Below are 15,857 nucleotides of genomic sequence, written 5' to 3'. Positions count from 1 at the left end.
TGGCTACAGACCCATATAGAGCCCAGCCACAGACACACGGAGCCCGACCATAGAGCCATAGAGCCCAGCCACGGACCCACGGAGCCCAGCCATGGACCCTCGGAGCCCCGTCATATAGCCATAGAGCCCAGCCACGGACCCACGGAGCCCGGCCATGGACCCATAGAGCCTGGCCATAGACCCATGGAGCCCAGCCATGGACCCACAGAGTGTGGCCCTGAGCCAGTCTGGACTCTCAGCCCCAGCTGAGCTCTGGAGTCTGGGCCCCTCCTAGAGACCCAGAGCCTGAGGGGGGCGAGGGAGGGTCAGTGGCTCTAGCGCTGGATCTGGACAGGGGAGCAGAGCGGGGGCAGGACGGGCAGAGTCTGTGCAGCTACAGCTAAACACAGGAGATGTGACGCAGGGGCCAGGGATAGGGTGTCCCAGCCAGCAGGGACACACACACACACACACACACACACACACACACACACACACACACACACAGAGCAAGGGATGGGGTGTCCCAGCCAGCAGGGGGCAGCAGGGACACACACACACACACACACACACACACACACACACACACACACACACAGAGCAAGGGATGGGGTGTCCCAGCCAGCAGGGGGCAGCACACACACACACACACACACACACACACACACACACACACACACACACACAGCAGGGCTCAGCCCCTCCAGCAGGGGACAGTACACACACACACACACACACACACACACACACACACACGGCAAGGGATGGGATGTTCCAGCCAGCAGGGGGCAGGACACACACATACACACGCACAGAGCAAGGGATAGGATTATCCAGCCAGCAGGGGGCAGCAGGGACGCACACACACACACACACACACACACACACACACACACACACACACACACGACAAGGGATGGGGTGTCCCAGCCAGCAGGGGGCAGCAGGGACACACACACACACGCACACACGCACACACACACAGACACACACACAGAGCAAGGGATGGGGTGTCCCAGCCAGCAGGGGGCAGCAGGGACACACACACACACACACACACACAGACACACACACAGAGCAAGGGATGGGGAGTCCCAGCCAGCAGGGGGCAGCAGGGACACACACACACACACACACACACACACACACACGCGCACACACACACACAGAGCAAGGGATGGGGTGTCCCAGCCAGCAGCACACACACACACACACACATACACACACACACGGCAAGGGATGGGGACCTCACAACTGTCGCTCAAGAGCCAGATCAACCTGCTGTAGCTTTTCTAGTGCGCTATAGGTTGGAGCGTGGGGGCTGGGAGCCAGGACTCCTGGGTTCCAGCCCCAGCTCTGGGAGGGGAGTGGGATCTAATTGCGGGGGGGGGGGGGGAGGCGGAGGATTAGCAGTGCTCACTGAAAATGTTTGTAAGAGTAGTGTCTGTTTAACAGCCTCACAGCAACACTGCACGGGGATGGCTCATCTGGTGCTGGGATGCAGCCAGCTCTGGGGTGGGACAGCCAGGGAACAGCCGCATGCAGTCAGTCAGTGCTTTCCTTTCCGATTAACGAGTGCCTGGGCCAGCACGCGCCCGGCACGAGGAATCAGGGATGTAATTGGCATCTCTTCCCACCGTAGGATCAGCAATAAAAATACTTTACAGGCTATTAACTGCAGCAGGAACTGGTCAAATAGCAAGTTCTGTAAACAGCTCTCAGCTTGAAAGCACCGGAGCATTCGGCCCCCGCTGCCAAGAGAAAGAGGCGCAGCTGCTACGGCAGAAAAAGAAACAAATTGATCGATGAGCGTTTGCCAGGAGCTGTATTTATCTGAGAGATCTCAAGGGGATGCAGTGCCAGAGTGTGGCACGGGGGGGCTGGGAATCCGGACTCTTGGGTTCTCCTCCATTCTGTCCTTCCCTAAACTGTGCCTCAGTTTCCTGCTATGGTGTGGGTGCGAGAGACTTAATACCTGTAAGGGGTGGGGCAGCTGGGAATGCCTTGATGGGCCCTGAGATGCAGGTGGGGCAGTTGGGGAACAGTTGCACACAACACTGCATGGGGAGGCCTAGCTTGGTGCTGAGATGCAGCCACCCCTGGGGCGGGGCAGCTCAGGAACAGCCACACATAACGCCACATGGGGACAGCTCACCGGGCCTGAGATGCAGTCAGCTCTGTCATGAGATCATGTTGGGGGTTTCCTGCAGGAGCACATCAGAGGGAGTAATTCACTCTAGTGAGTTGACCTTGCCTTCCTGTGTGTCTCTAAAACCACGTTATCTCTCCCAGCGGAAATAGCACACAGTCACGGAAACAAACAGAGCGATATGGATCTGGGGGGAGTTTGCTCATTGAGCTTTGTATCAGCCACCAAAATAACAGGCCCTGACAACTGATGGGCTGACAGCAGCGGGGCTGGGCGCTAGGACTCCTGGGTTCTAGCCTTGGCTCTGGCAATAGGGGAAACCACTATGTTGGCAGAAAGCACCTACTGCACACATGGATGCCATGCTATGCTGCTTTTCACTAACAAGGGGGGGATCCAGCTGCTTTTAAAGGAGTCCCCAAGAAATGCGTCTAGCTCTGGGGCAGAGCAGCCGGGGAAGAGCCGCACAGCGACACTGCACAGGGATGGCTCACCCAGCACCGAGATGCAACCACCTCTGGGGCAGGGCAGCGAGGAAGCCACCATGCAGGGATCGATGAGCAGCAGCTGCCTTTGAAGTGGGGAAAATCTCCTCCCAGGATGAGGGGGTGAGTCCCATTTATTGGCTCACATTGTGGCGCTGGGTGTCTGTCCTACTTTGGGGTCCCAGCTCCGGGTCCACACAGAGGGATCCACTCCCCATGGGGGATAATCCAGCCGTGCCCCCGCCTCAGCAGCTGTTCTCTCCCTCTCAGTCACTCCAGCTGGGGGGCACGAGGCAGAAGGGCCTGTGGGGCAAGGTGGCCCCCTGTGCCTCCCTGGGTTTTTATGGCTTTATGGCCCAGCCACGTAGCCAGGGGATGAAGCTGCCCTGGTTGAACAATTCCTTCTGGGCAATTTCATCCCACCTGGGAGCAGGCAGATCCACGCACCCAGCGACTGCTGGCAGAGCTGCTCGCCACATCCCCCGGGCCAGGCCAGGCAGGAACACAGCTGTGGGAAGCTGAGCCAGAGAGGTAGGATCTACGGGATGTGGCCATGGGGCAGGGATGGGGCGAGGTGGATCTAGGAGACATAGCCATGAGGCAGGAATCGGGGGGGTGGATCTAGGGGATGTGGCCATGGGGCAGGGATGGGGGGTGGATCTAGGGGACACAGCTGTGGGGCAAAGATCATGGTGGATCGAGGGAACACAGCCGTGGGGCAGGAATCTGGGGGTGGATCTAGGGGACACGGCCATGGGGAAGGGACATGGAGGTGGATCTAGGGGATGCGGCGATGGGGCAGGGATGGGGGGGTGGATCCAGGGTGTGTGGTTGTGGGGCAGGAATGTCCATAGATGGCTATTAGCCAGGGTGGGTAAGGAATGGTGTCCCTAGCCTCTGTTTGTCGGAGGGTGGAGATGGACGGCAGGAGAGAGATCACTCGATCATTGCCTGTTAGGTTCACTCCCTCTGGGGCATCTGACACTGGCCACTGTCGGTAGACAGGATACTGGGCTAGATGGACCTTTGGTCTGACCCAGTACGGCCGTTCTTATGTTCTTAATGTGGAGGTGGATCTAGGGGATGCGACCGTAGGGTGGGCATGAGGGGTGGATCTAGGAGATGTGGCCATGGGGCAGGGATGGGAGTGGATCGAAGGGACATGGTCATGGGGCAGGGATGGGGGGTGTGGATCTAGGGGATGTAATGATGGGGCAGGGATGAGGAGGTGGATCTAGGCGATGCGGTCGTAAGACAGGGATCTGGGGTGTGGCTCTAGGGAACATGGGCCATGGATGGGGTGGATCTAGGGGATGCGGCTGTGGGACAGGGATGTGGAGGTGGATCTAGGGGATGGGACATGGGGCAGGCATCTGGGATGTGGATCTAGGGAATGTGGGGCAGGGATGGGGGGTGTATCTAGGGGACAAGGTGCAGGGGGCTCATCCTTGTTATCATTCCAGCCCCAGCTGAGATGCCTCCCTCCTCCACCCCTCGCTGAGCTGGCACCATGGATCTGGTGGACACCCTGGCACTGGCTGTCTATTCCGTCACCATCCTGCTGGGCCTGCCCGCCAACATCTTGGCGCTGTACATCTTCTACCGCCGCGCCCGTGCCCGCCTCACCCCCAACCTCATCTACATGATCAACCTCTGCCTCTCGGACCTGGCCTTCGTCCTCATCCTGCCGCTCAAGATCCTGGAGGTTGTTCCGCCGGGCTGGTCCCCAACAAGCTTCCTCTGCCCCCTCTACAGCCTGGCCCACTTCGGCACGCTCTACGCCAGCACTTGCTTCCTGACGGCGGTCAGTGCCGGGCGCTACCTGGGCGCTGCCTTCCCCATCCGCTACCAGCTCTACAAGAAGCCCCTTTACTCCGGCCTGGTCTGTGTGGCCATCTGGACCGTGGTGGCCTTTCACGGCATCCTGCTGCTCATCCTGGAGACTTCGCTGGGCGCCAACACCACCCTCTTTATGGGCAACGGCAGCGCATGCTACCAGGAGTTCAGTCCAGAGCAGCTGGCCCTGCTGGCTCCTGTCCGCTTGGAGCTCTCCGTGGCTCTATTTTTCCTGCCCTTGGCGATCATGGTCTTCTGCTACGCTAGCTGCATCCATGTCCTCGTCAAGTCCCGTCTCCACGAGCAGAAGAAGCGCCGGGCGGTAAGGCTGGCTGTGGCCACGCTCTCTGTCTTCGTTCTCTGCTTCGGGCCCTATAACCTGTCCCACGTGGTGGGCTATGCCCGCGGCGAAGACGTCTGGTGGCGCAGGGTGGCACTGCTGCCCAGTGCCTGCAACGCCTTCCTGGACCCGCTCATCTTCTACTTCCTCTCCTCGGCCAAGGACCAGGGCCTGGCCTGGGTGTGGCACTCAATGGGACAGCGTTGCAGCTGCTTCTGGCAGAAGATGACCATGGCTCACAAGGAGGCAGGCAAGGGGCAGCCGGAAAAGGGGGCTGCATCGCTGGGAAGTACAGGCCCTGAGGTGGGGAGCTCCAAGTGACCATGGGACAAGGAGACACCAAACTCTGTTGGGACGGGATTCGGGGAGATTGGCAACTTTGGATGGGCTATGGGACCCAGCTGCTCATGAACCTTAAAAATTCCCCACGGAGCTGGGAAATTCATGACCATTAGAGATTTCCCATGGCACCCGGAACCTCCAATCTTGGATAGGACACAGGACCAAGGATCGGGAAATTCATGGTCTTTACAGAGTCCCCGACCTTGGATGGCACGTGAGTCCAAGAACCGGGTCAGTACACATCCTCCTTAGGACAAGGAGGTGTCTGGTTTTGACAGGACTAGGAGGTGAGGTAGCCGTTTTCCACTGCAACATGGGTGCATGGTCATGACCTTGACCATTAGTGGCCTTGAAAGACCCCTTAGGATGGGGACATCCCTGACTGGGCTGGGACGGAGGGCAAGGAGATGCCAGGTGGGGTGTGATGGCAGGGTCCAAATTTCTTGTGGTCATTTCATACCCCCATGGGATGGATCCTGCTGTGGGAGAATTGGATATAGAGGATGATCCAGACCCCCTCACCCCCATAGGGTGAAAAAGACTGTACGGCTAACCCTGCTGCTGGGAAAATAGACTAAACTCTGTCCTGTAGATCTGTGCTGGGTGAGCCAGTCTATGGGGTGTCACTGTGCAGTTATTCCCCAGCTGCCCTGCCCCAGAGGTGGCTGCATTTTGGCACTGAGGCCATGATTCCTACCCTTTGTGGATGGAGGGTGCTAGAGATATGTCCAAGGTAACTGAGAGATCTGTGTAACTTGGATGTAGAAATATTCCAAAACACAATTCAGGGGAAATCCTAAATCTCCTGTCAATGAAGTCCCAGCTCCTGCAAGAATGTCACAGGACTGATCAATGAGTTAATAGGAACAGAGTCAATGGAGCCAGATCCCAGCTGGTGTCAATGGGCTGTAGCTCCATTGGAGTCAGTGGGGCCAGACCCCCAAGCTGGGGCCAATCGGGATCACCCAGGGGTCTCACCACTCCACCTGAGCACTGACTCTTTTGCCCAGTGGCTGTAAATTGCATTCCACTTACGGATCCGTGTTGATTTAATAAAGTTTTCCCAGCTCCAGTGGGGTCGTTATTATTAATATAGTTATTGTAGTTATCATTCAACTGAGATCAGGACCCCACTGAAACGGGTGTGTTGAACTCACAGCACAGTGCAGGGGCTGGGAGCCAGGACTCCTGGGTTCTATTCCCAGATCTGGGAGGGGTCTAGTGGTTAGAGTGGGGGAGCTGGGACACCTGGGTTCTATTTCCAGCTATAAGAGGGGGTGATGCCTAGTGGTTAGAGCGGGGGAACCTGGGAGAAACGACTCCTGGGTCCTATTGCCAGCTGCCTGTGTGACCCTGGGCGAGTCCCTGCCTCGCTCTGTGCCTCAGGTTCCCTCTATGTAACTGGGGAGAAGGGCCCAGCCGGAGATGCAGATGATGCAGCCTCTCCCTTCCTAGTTCCGATTTCCCCGTTCAGTCTCTGAGCCTGGCCCAGCTGCCCCTCGGCCTGGGTTCAGCGCTGCCCATCCAACACGCCTGGGCAGGCGAGAATCAAGGACCAGGCACCCTCCAGTCTCCCCTCCGCCCACTAGGTGGCAGCAGATGAGAAGTGTATTGCCTGGCCCCTCGGGCCTCGACCTCATTCCCGCTGCTGGGAGCTGTGCTGAGCTCAGCAGTTCTGCAGCTTGCCAGCAGGGGGCGGTGTGGGTTATCTGGACCCGTGATCTGCTAGGTCACTCCAATCCTTGCCTTTGGGAGCCAGCCTCAGCCTGCTCTGCTGTGAGAACCCCACTCCTGGGCTGTTCACGCACAGCCTCCGGCATGTCAGCTGCTCCCAGCTATCTGCAAGCGAATGACACTAGCCAACATCTCCGGTCCCAGACACAACCCTAGGAACCTCCGTCTTGCAGTGTCCAGTTATGCCTGCTGGACGCTGCAAGCTTCTATGTGCATCTGACTACATGCATCCGACGAAGTGGGTCTTCACCCACGAAAGCTCATGCTCCAATATGTCTGTTAGTCTATAAGGTGCCACAGGACTCTTTGCAGCTTCGATAAGTTCGCCAGTGTAACAAAGAAATTGATGTGTACCAGGCTTGTTATCCCAAGGGGAGCCTCTGACACGCTTCACACCAAACGCATTTCTTCAGGCAGAATAAACAAGTAGATTTACGTGATTATATGTCAAAGCAGAACAAGTCAGATTTGGTCAAATGAAATAAAAGCAAAACGCATTCTAAGCTGATCTTAACACTTTCAATGTCCTTACAAGCTTAGATGCTTCTCACCACAGGCTGGCTGGTTGCTCTTCAGCCAGGCTCTCCCCTTTGATCAGTGGTTCAGTCGCTTGGTGGTGGTGTCTGTAGATGTAGGCGGAAGGGAGAGAGCATGGCAAACGTCTCTCCTTTTATCATGTCCTTTCTCCCCTCTTGGCTTTGCCCCCCCACCTTCAGAGTCAGGTGAGCATTGCCTCATCGCAGTCCCAAACTGCCCAAAGGAAAGGGGGTGACTCCTTCGAGGGTCTAACAGATTCTTTTGTTGCTGCCTAGGCCAGCGTCCTTTGTTCCTGTGAGGCTGGGCTGGGTTTGTCCCATCCATGCCCTGATGAGGTGTGAACTGCCCCTCTGCTCTTGGAGAGTTTTTGCGTGGGCTTGTTTTAAGCCATGAGGACACATTTTCAGCCTCATAACTATATACATGAAATTACAACCTATGACACTGCAATAACATCACTATAACATCAGTGCATCATGAGCCTTCTGAAGACACCCGACATGACACACTTTGCATTGGAGACCACACAATCATTTTATAAAGGTGAACATGGAGGTGTAGGGTGTTCCTCTGAGGTACAGAGCGTCACAGGAGGATCTGGACCAATCCATCCCCCTTCATCCCTCTCCCTCCCTTTGGTTCCACTTTAGGGCTCTGCAAAAGCAGAAGTTGTTTGAAACCGCCAAGCCTCCCTGTGGTTTGAAAGCACGGTTGGAAATTGCTGCGGGCCTGTGGGAGGGGGTGGTTGGGCACCTAGAAACTGTCCGGAGCAGGAACTGGGGTTCTTAGGAACTCCTAGGAGAGGAAGCAAGGTTGGGTTCCTAGAAATTACATGGTTGAGCCCTGGCCTTCCCTGAAATCACCAACGGGATGATTGGGCTCCCTCAAAACAATCACAGGGGGCTGGGGACTCCCTGAAAACTATCGGTTCTAAGCTGCAGGCTCCCTACAAACATGTTATCTCTAGGGTCTCTAGAAATTGTCAAGGGAGCTCATGGCACCCTCGAAACTATTGTGGGTAGGCTCTGGGCTCCTTGAAACGGTCGCAGCTCCCCTGTAACTACCAGCTTGCCCCACCCCCAATTTCCCTCTTTGCTTAAGCCAGGGGTAGGCAACCTATGGCACGTGTGCCGAAGGTGGCACACAAGCTGATTTTCAGTGGCACTCACACTGGCAGGGTCCTGGCCACCGGTCCTGGGGGCTCTGCATTTTAATTTAATTTTAAATGAAGCTTCTTAAACATTTAAAAAAAGCTTATTTGCTTTACATACAAGAATAGTTTAGTTATATATTATGGACTTATAGAAAGAGACCTTCCAAAAACATTAAAATGTATTACTGGCACGCGAAACCTTAAATTAGAGTGAATAAATGAAGACTCAGCACAGAGCTTCTGAAAGATTGTCGACCCCTGGCCTAAGCTTTGTAACCAACTGCAGTTGACAAGGGGTCAGAGTTTGGGGACGAGGGAAGGGGGATAGGTGTTTGGGTAGAGGAACCCTGCACTGGGGACTCTGCGGCCAGCAACCTTAACTCTGCCCTGGTTACTCAGGTCTTGCCTAGCAGCCCCACCCGTTGCTGTCTTTACAGTTCAGCCAACAAGCTCGGAGGGCGGTTTCCCAGGGCTTAGCGATGCTTCGTGACCCAGGACACTGGCAGGGGGAGGGAGAGTTGGTCTCTGAGCCACTAGAGCAAAACTAGAGGGGAAAGGCCCTGTGCGCCATTCCCTGCCCCCCCCCCAAAAAACCCTGCCAGTTCCCAGCCCTGGGGCCAAAACGGAGCTGGCACCCCCTAAAGGGGAAAGGCCCAATGCCCCATTGCCTGCCCCCGCAAACCCGCCAGTCCACTGGCTTGGAGCCGGATGGGAGCCAGCACCTCCTGGAAGGGAAAGGGCCTGTGCCCCATAGCCCACCACCTCAAAGCCTTCCAAGTTTGGGGTGCTCATCTCTTAGCTGCTTGGTGTCTGTGTAGTGCCTGGCAGTGGGCTCCAATTCTGGTCGGGGAGGGGGTCCATGCAGGCTCCAGAGCTTGGCTCCCAGCCGTCCATCCTGTGCCCACTGCCTGGCCGGGCCGGGATACTGGTGGAGGGGCTGATCCAGATCAGGACAGGTGAGGGTGCGAGACACTGCTCCAGTGAGTAGAAAAAGGAACCAGGAAAAGGACTTTGGTTACTACAGCTCAGGGGAAGTGCCTTTTGTTAGAAAGGAGTGGGGACTGGGCGACAGGACTCCTGGGTTCTATCTCCAACTCTGGCAGGTGAGTGGGGTCTAGTGGTTAGAGAGGGAGGCTGGGAGTCAGGACTCCTGGGTCCTATCCCTGGCACTGGCAGGAGAGGGAGGTCTAGGGATTAGGACAGTGGGGGCTGTGTGCCTGGTCTCCTGGGTCTTATCCCCAGTTCTGGGAGGGGAGTGGGTCTAATGGTTGAACAGGCAGGTTCTCCCCTCTCAGGGGGTGGGGAAGTTTCCCAGTGCACATGTCAGCGGCAGCTACAGAGAACAGGGTGTCTATTTTGGTGCTCTGGTCACCTCTTCCTGCCCCCACCTATGCTGCCTGAAGCATTGACACTGAGGTTTATTTTGGGCTCCAAAGTGTTTTCCTTATCAGCTCTCACATCGACCCTGTCCCGGACAGGAAGCTGATTTACCCAGCCAGGGCCAGAGGAAAGATTTGCTGTGCTCAGAGAACTGGTCTGTAGAGAATCGGAGATGGTCATGGGGTAAGGGATTGCTCTGAGGTTATCTATCTGTCTGGCTATCCCCAAACACCCTCCTCTATCCATCCATCCGTCTAGTCCCATACACCGTCTCTACCTATCCATCTCCATATCTATAGATCTCTCCTGAGGAGATGGGCCCTGGTCGGTTTTTAGATCAGGAAGAGAGCTGTGAATGCTCAGAAGAGATGGGTGGAGAATGGGACATGGGGCCTTTTCCCCTCTATGGGGCACCAGTTCCAATCTGGCCCCAGGGTGGGGGACGGGCTGGCTCTGGGCATGTTCTCCCCCCCAGGGCTCCATTCCTCATAACCCAGGGGCTGGCTCAGTGTTGTGGTTTCTCTGAGAACTCAGGAGCCATCTGGGTGGCAGCTCCTGGCCTTGTGGTCACAGGGCATCTCTCTACCCTTGTCCCTCTGTCTGGACTCAACCACTAAGCCCCACAGGGCTCCCCAGCCACTGCCCCGGGAGCACGGTGCTCACTCGGCACGCTAGGAGCCTCTGCCCATTGCTCTTTGCCTGGCAGGGACATTACCCTGGGGACAGGTGTGGCTGTGGTGGAGTCCTAGCTCCCAGCCCCTCTGCTTTAACCACTAAACCCCACTCCTCTCCCAGAGCTGGGCACAGAACCCAAGAGTCCTGGTTCCCAGGCCCTCTGCTTTAACCACTAAACCCTACCCAGCCTCCCCTGCTCTAACCACTAGACTCCATTCCCCTCAGAGAACTGGGGATAGACCCAGGGTCCTGAGTAACCAGAGCCCCCTAGAGGTGAGACACAGGAAGGTGGAACACGTTGTTCCTGCCGTAATGTGACTGGGAGAGACGTCAAGCTGTTGGCCCGGAGGATTTATAGCAGATTTTGGGGAACAGTAACAGTTTCGCTCCAGGCCAGGAACAATGTAAACAACTTAGAGTGCTGGAGCGGAGATGAACGGCGGGGTCAAGGCGGGATGAGGCGCCGTGGGGCGCTGGGCCCAGGGACTCACTGCCTCAGAGATGGAGTGATCCGTCTCCGATGGCGTGGGGTCGTGGATCGGGTGCTGCTCAGAATGGGGCTGGATGACCGTAATGGTCCCTTTGGGCCTTGGAATCTATGAATTTGCAATTTTTTCCCCCAGTGAGATAAAAGGGGGTGGGGGAATGAAAGTGTTTTTATTTCCCCACTTTCACTCACTATTGTAATTTTCCTACCCTCTTTTCTGAGGTGAGGGAATAAAAAAAGGGGGGGGCAGAGACTGAGACAAAGTGTGGGTGTGGGCTTGGGTTTTTTCCTCCCAAATTCTTGGAAAAAGCTTTCAAAACTGTCACTCAGAAAACAGCGTTCTGAGTGGAAGGGGGCAGGGTCAGTGCTTTTGCAAGTTTCCCACCAAATAGAATGATGAGTAATATTCTTATCTGTACTGTGGTAGGATCAAGGGGCTGCCAGGCATGGCACAGGACCCCATTGCGCTAGGCGCTGTACATTATATTAGTGCTACTTATTAGGTGCATTATGGTAGCTCCCAAGAGCCCTAATGATGGACCAAGACCTCATTGTGTCAAGTGCTGTATGTTATTAGTGCTGTGCACCCAGGCACCCCAGCCCTGGCCCAGGACCCCCATGCGCCAGGCGCTGTATGTTATTAGTGCTGTTTAGATGCATTACAATATCACCCAGGCGCCCCGAGACCCCCCTGCACCAGGAACTGCACAGACAGAGCGAAGAGCTGCCCCCCCAGCCCCAGGGAGTTTGTCTAAGGCAGGGGTTCTCAAACTGGGAGCCAGGACCCCTCAGGGGGTCGTGAAGTTATTATATGGGGAGTTGCAAGCTGTCAACCTACATCCCAAATCCCGCTTTGCCTCCAGCATTTATAATGGTGTTCAATATGTTAAAAAATGTTTTTAATTTGTAAGGGGGGGGCGGGTCACATTCAGAGGCTTGCTGTGTGAAAGAGATCACCAGTAAAAAAGTTTGAGAACCACTGGTCTAAGGACTGGTCTCGAAGGGGGCTCGCTAACCCCACCTGTCTCTCCTTTCTCTGCAGTGAATGAGCCTTGCGGGAACCCTGCCTCCAGCCCTACCCCAAGGCCCAGTAGGCCCTAGTGGCTACTGGCAACCTGACCCTGCCTCCAGCCCTGTCCCAAGGCCTAGTGTGTCCCCCATTGCTATTGGCAACCCAGATCCATCTCCATCCCCATCCCAAAGCCTAGTGGGTCCCCCATTGCTATTAGTGACCCCAAGCCACCTCCATCTCCATCGCAAGGCCTAGTGTGTCCCCCATTGCTATTGGCAACCCAGATCCATCTCCATCCTCATCCCAAGGCCTAGTGGATCCCTGGTTGCTATTGTCAATCCAGCCCCTGCCACCCCCTTCTTCCCACCATGCCTTCCATCAGCAGCCCCCGGCTCTCCCTGGCTGTCTACACGGTGACTTTCATAACAGACCTGCCCCTTAACCTGCTGGCCTTCTGCGACTTCATGGTGAAGGCCCGCCGGCGCCTGCTGCCAGCCGACGTCCTGCTCCTCAACCTGACGGTGTCCGACCTGGTGCTGCTGGCCTTCCTGCCCATCTGCATTGCCGAGGCCTCCTGGGAGATGAAGTGGAAGATGCCAGATTTCCTCTGTCCCTTCTCCGGCCTCCTTTTCTTCAGCAGCATCTACCTTACCACCCTCTCGCTCACTGGTGTCAGCGTTGACCGCTACCTCAGCGTGGCCTTCCCCCTCCACTACAAGGCGAGGCGCCAGCCGCTCTATGCCATGGTGGCCGTGGCCTTGTTCTGGGTGACTGCTTTCTCCCACTGCAGCGTGATCTACGTAGTCCAGTACCTGGCCAGGGGCAATGACACAGCGGGCAACCTCACCTGCTGCTACACCACCTTCACTGACCCCCAGCTGGCAGTCCTGCTGCCCGTCCGCCTGGAGATGTTCTTGGTCCTCTTCTGCCTTCCACTGGGCATCACCACCTTCTGCTACACCAGATTCATCATCATCATACGCTCCCTGCCACTGGTGAGCCCCAGGAGGAAGCACCGGGCCATCGGGCTGGTGGCAGCTACATTTCTCTTCTTCCTGGTCTGCTTCACCCCCTTCAACATCTCCCACGTGGTGGGCTATGTGGAGAATAAGAGCCCAGAGTGGAGAGTCTACCTCCTGCTCCTCAGCACTTTCAACGCCAGCTTAGACCCCATCATCTTCTACTTCTCCTCCTCGTCTTTCCAGAAGATCTGCCTGGAATGTCTGCAGGCCACCTGGGAGAAGCTCCAGCTTGGCTGGCTCTGCCTTGGGGTCTGGATGGAGGCCACGGAGAACGTGGCCATGGAGGATTCACAGATGATGCAGTGAGATGGACGGGGTAGGGACCACAGTTCCACCTCCACCAGCTCTAGGACATGTTATGATTCCTGCCAGCCCTGAACTGAAGGCTGGGAAGGAATATTCCCAAACGAGGGTTTGTCTACGCTTGCAAGTTATTTCAGGTTTGGTGTTTCCGTTTTAATCAGGGATAAATCTCCCAAAGCTATGTGTGAACACCGGCTTGCACTGGCTTAAGCAACTTCCCTTTTGAATCATTGCATCCACACAGCCCCGCTGGCCACGCGCTTATCAGATAAACACACAGACTTCCAGGAAAGCGTCTCTTGCCGCAACCTCCCGCCACTCGCCTCTATGCATCCTGGGATTTCACATGTTGTGGGATGCCCCTAGAATTCTGGGACTGATGGGTCCTCTGACTTGGCTTTGGCAAGCCAGACACACTTCCAAACCTCTGGCTATGGGGCAGCATTCTGGACACCAGGATCCTGGTGGTCAGTAATACAAACAGGCAGATTCACGTGTACTGCCCATCACAGAGCTGGATGGCGCTGGAAACAGCCATAATGATACGGATAAGAGAGGAAATCAAGCAGCTAGTTTGTGTCCATGGGCTCCCAGGAGTGACTTCCCTTGGTGGGGCACAACTTCTGGGCTCAGTCAACTAGAGCTGACCGGTGGGACAGGACCACCCATCCTGGAGTGAGCAGCAGTGGGGTGGAAGCACTTCATGGTGGCAGGCCAGGCCCTCAGAGATCTGCACAGAGCTCACCCCGGAGCTGCAGGTGTGGAATAGCAACAGGAGAGCTTCCCTCAGCATGGAGAAGCACTTGGCTCTCGTCATCTGGAAATTGGTCACCCACAATTGCTGCTGGTCAGGACCTAGCCCGTTCGGGGTTGGTAGATAAACTGTGGGGCGGTTGTTGTGGAGGTGCATGCTGCTTCCAGGAGGGTGATGCTCAGGGGGTTGTTGGTGGAGGGGCACGCTGAGGGTTCCTGAAATGGGGGCATTGATGGGACCCATCTGTCTATTCTTTGCTCCCCATGCCAGGCCTCAGAGCTCATCAACAAGACGGGGTCTCTCCATGGTTTTCTAAGACCCAGCTGATCTCCATGGCTGGCTCACCCATATTGGGGTGGGCTGGAGGCAGGAGATTTAGAAACTTAGCCCAACTTCTTGCAATGAACAATGGACCACGGCCAGGTAGGGTGATGTGACTTCTCCTGTCCTTCCAGGAGACCAGCTTCTCCACTCCCCTGGCTGATGGGACCTGTCACTGGACAGCCCTGACTGCAGAAAGGAGTCCACCCTGTGTAGCTGCAGCGCACCAGCGGAGCGCGCACCAGGAAGATGGAGACGTGTCGAGGCTGCTGAGTAATATCTGCCTCATGTTCCAGCCGCTCTGTTGTGTTTAGCCCAACAGCTGAGGGCTTCGCCTGTGGAACGTGGAATGTTTCAAGTGGCCCCAGAGACACCCTCTGCTCAGGGGCCTTGGTCTCGGTTTCTCCTCATCTGTCCCTGGGGCACAGGGTTTAGTCTAGTCCAACTGGAGTCTTTGGGCTTCTCACGGGGTGGAGGGGGCCTTTTCAAGGGAGACAGGGCCCAGCCCCACCAGTGACAAGGCCAATCTGCTTCCAAAGATGGTGGAGAAACCTCATCCAATGGGGCTCTTTGCTCACAAGGAATTTTATGACCTTTGTCCAATGTTATGAGATTTTCCCCGGCGGGCTCGTAAAGAAATAATAAACCCCAGTGTCACTAACAAAAAATCCCATTGGCAGAACATAACCCCGGCTGGGCTGATGTCCAACGTGAGGTGCCAGGGGCACCTGTGGCCGTGCCAATGAGACCACCGCCCTGTGTGAGGTGGAACTGGTTCTCCGTGTCTTGGGGCAGGAGGAGGGGGGGGTCTGTTTCTCGGAACTGGGCAAAGGAAGGGGGGCCATGGCGAGCTCAGCATTGGGGTCCTTGCATGTAGCCCCCCGCTATGTCCCCCAGCGGGTCTGCCTTGCCTCCTGTCACAGCGAGCAGCTGGACGCTGGGCACCCACGCCAGCCTGCAGTTTTGGCTCGCTGGCGCCCTCTGGCGTTGAGTTTGAAGATGGGGTTGCAATGGCTGGTGCTGGTTGCTGTTCCAGTTCCGGGCCTGGGACTGGAGGTGCTGTGGCTGTTTCAGTGGTTGGCATGGAATCCGGGTCCACTACCTCTGTCTGGGTCTCTGGTAACACAGACGGGGCCTCTGTGGACGGCTCAGGAACAGGAATGGGTCTGGAAGCTTGCCTGGTTTGGCTACGTGTAACCATTCCCACTCTCTTGGCCCGCCTCACCTGGTTGGCCAAGTCTTCCCCCAGTAGCATGGGGATAGGATAATTGTCATAGATTGCAAAAGTCCACATTCCTGACCAGCCTTTGTACTGGACAGGCAGTTGAGCTGTAGGCAAGTCTACAGC

General features: G+C 56.3%; 2 protein-coding genes across 3 annotated transcripts; both read left to right on the top strand.

The window, feature by feature from the left end:
* The first annotated feature begins 451 nt into the window (after positions 1-451).
* LOC127037971 (free fatty acid receptor 1-like) lies at positions 452-6,189 on the top strand. 2 transcript variants are annotated; one of them, XM_050930239.1, is made up of 2 exons: positions 452-2,736; positions 4,077-6,189. In XM_050930239.1, the coding sequence occupies exon 2, from the start codon at positions 4,124-4,126 to the stop codon at positions 5,108-5,110; it is 987 nt and encodes a 328-aa protein (XP_050786196.1). In that variant the 5' UTR covers positions 452-2,736; positions 4,077-4,123; the 3' UTR covers positions 5,111-6,189. The 2 variants fall into 2 exon arrangements, with proteins under 2 accessions (XP_050786196.1, XP_050786195.1); XM_050930238.1 differs by having other exon boundaries at positions 452-3,144.
* Positions 6,190-12,477: 6,288 nt separating this feature from the next.
* On the top strand, positions 12,478-13,437 carry LOC127038365 (free fatty acid receptor 3-like). Its single transcript, XM_050930943.1, has one exon. The coding sequence runs from the start codon at positions 12,478-12,480 to the stop codon at positions 13,435-13,437; it is 960 nt and encodes a 319-aa protein (XP_050786900.1).
* The last annotated feature ends 2,420 nt before the right edge of the window (positions 13,438-15,857 follow it).

The sequence above is a fragment of the Gopherus flavomarginatus genome, chromosome 20 (genome assembly GCF_025201925.1).
Source record: "Gopherus flavomarginatus isolate rGopFla2 chromosome 20, rGopFla2.mat.asm, whole genome shotgun sequence".
Taxonomy (NCBI): Eukaryota; Metazoa; Chordata; order Testudines; family Testudinidae; genus Gopherus; species Gopherus flavomarginatus.
This window is presented reverse-complemented; position numbering and strand designations above follow the sequence as displayed.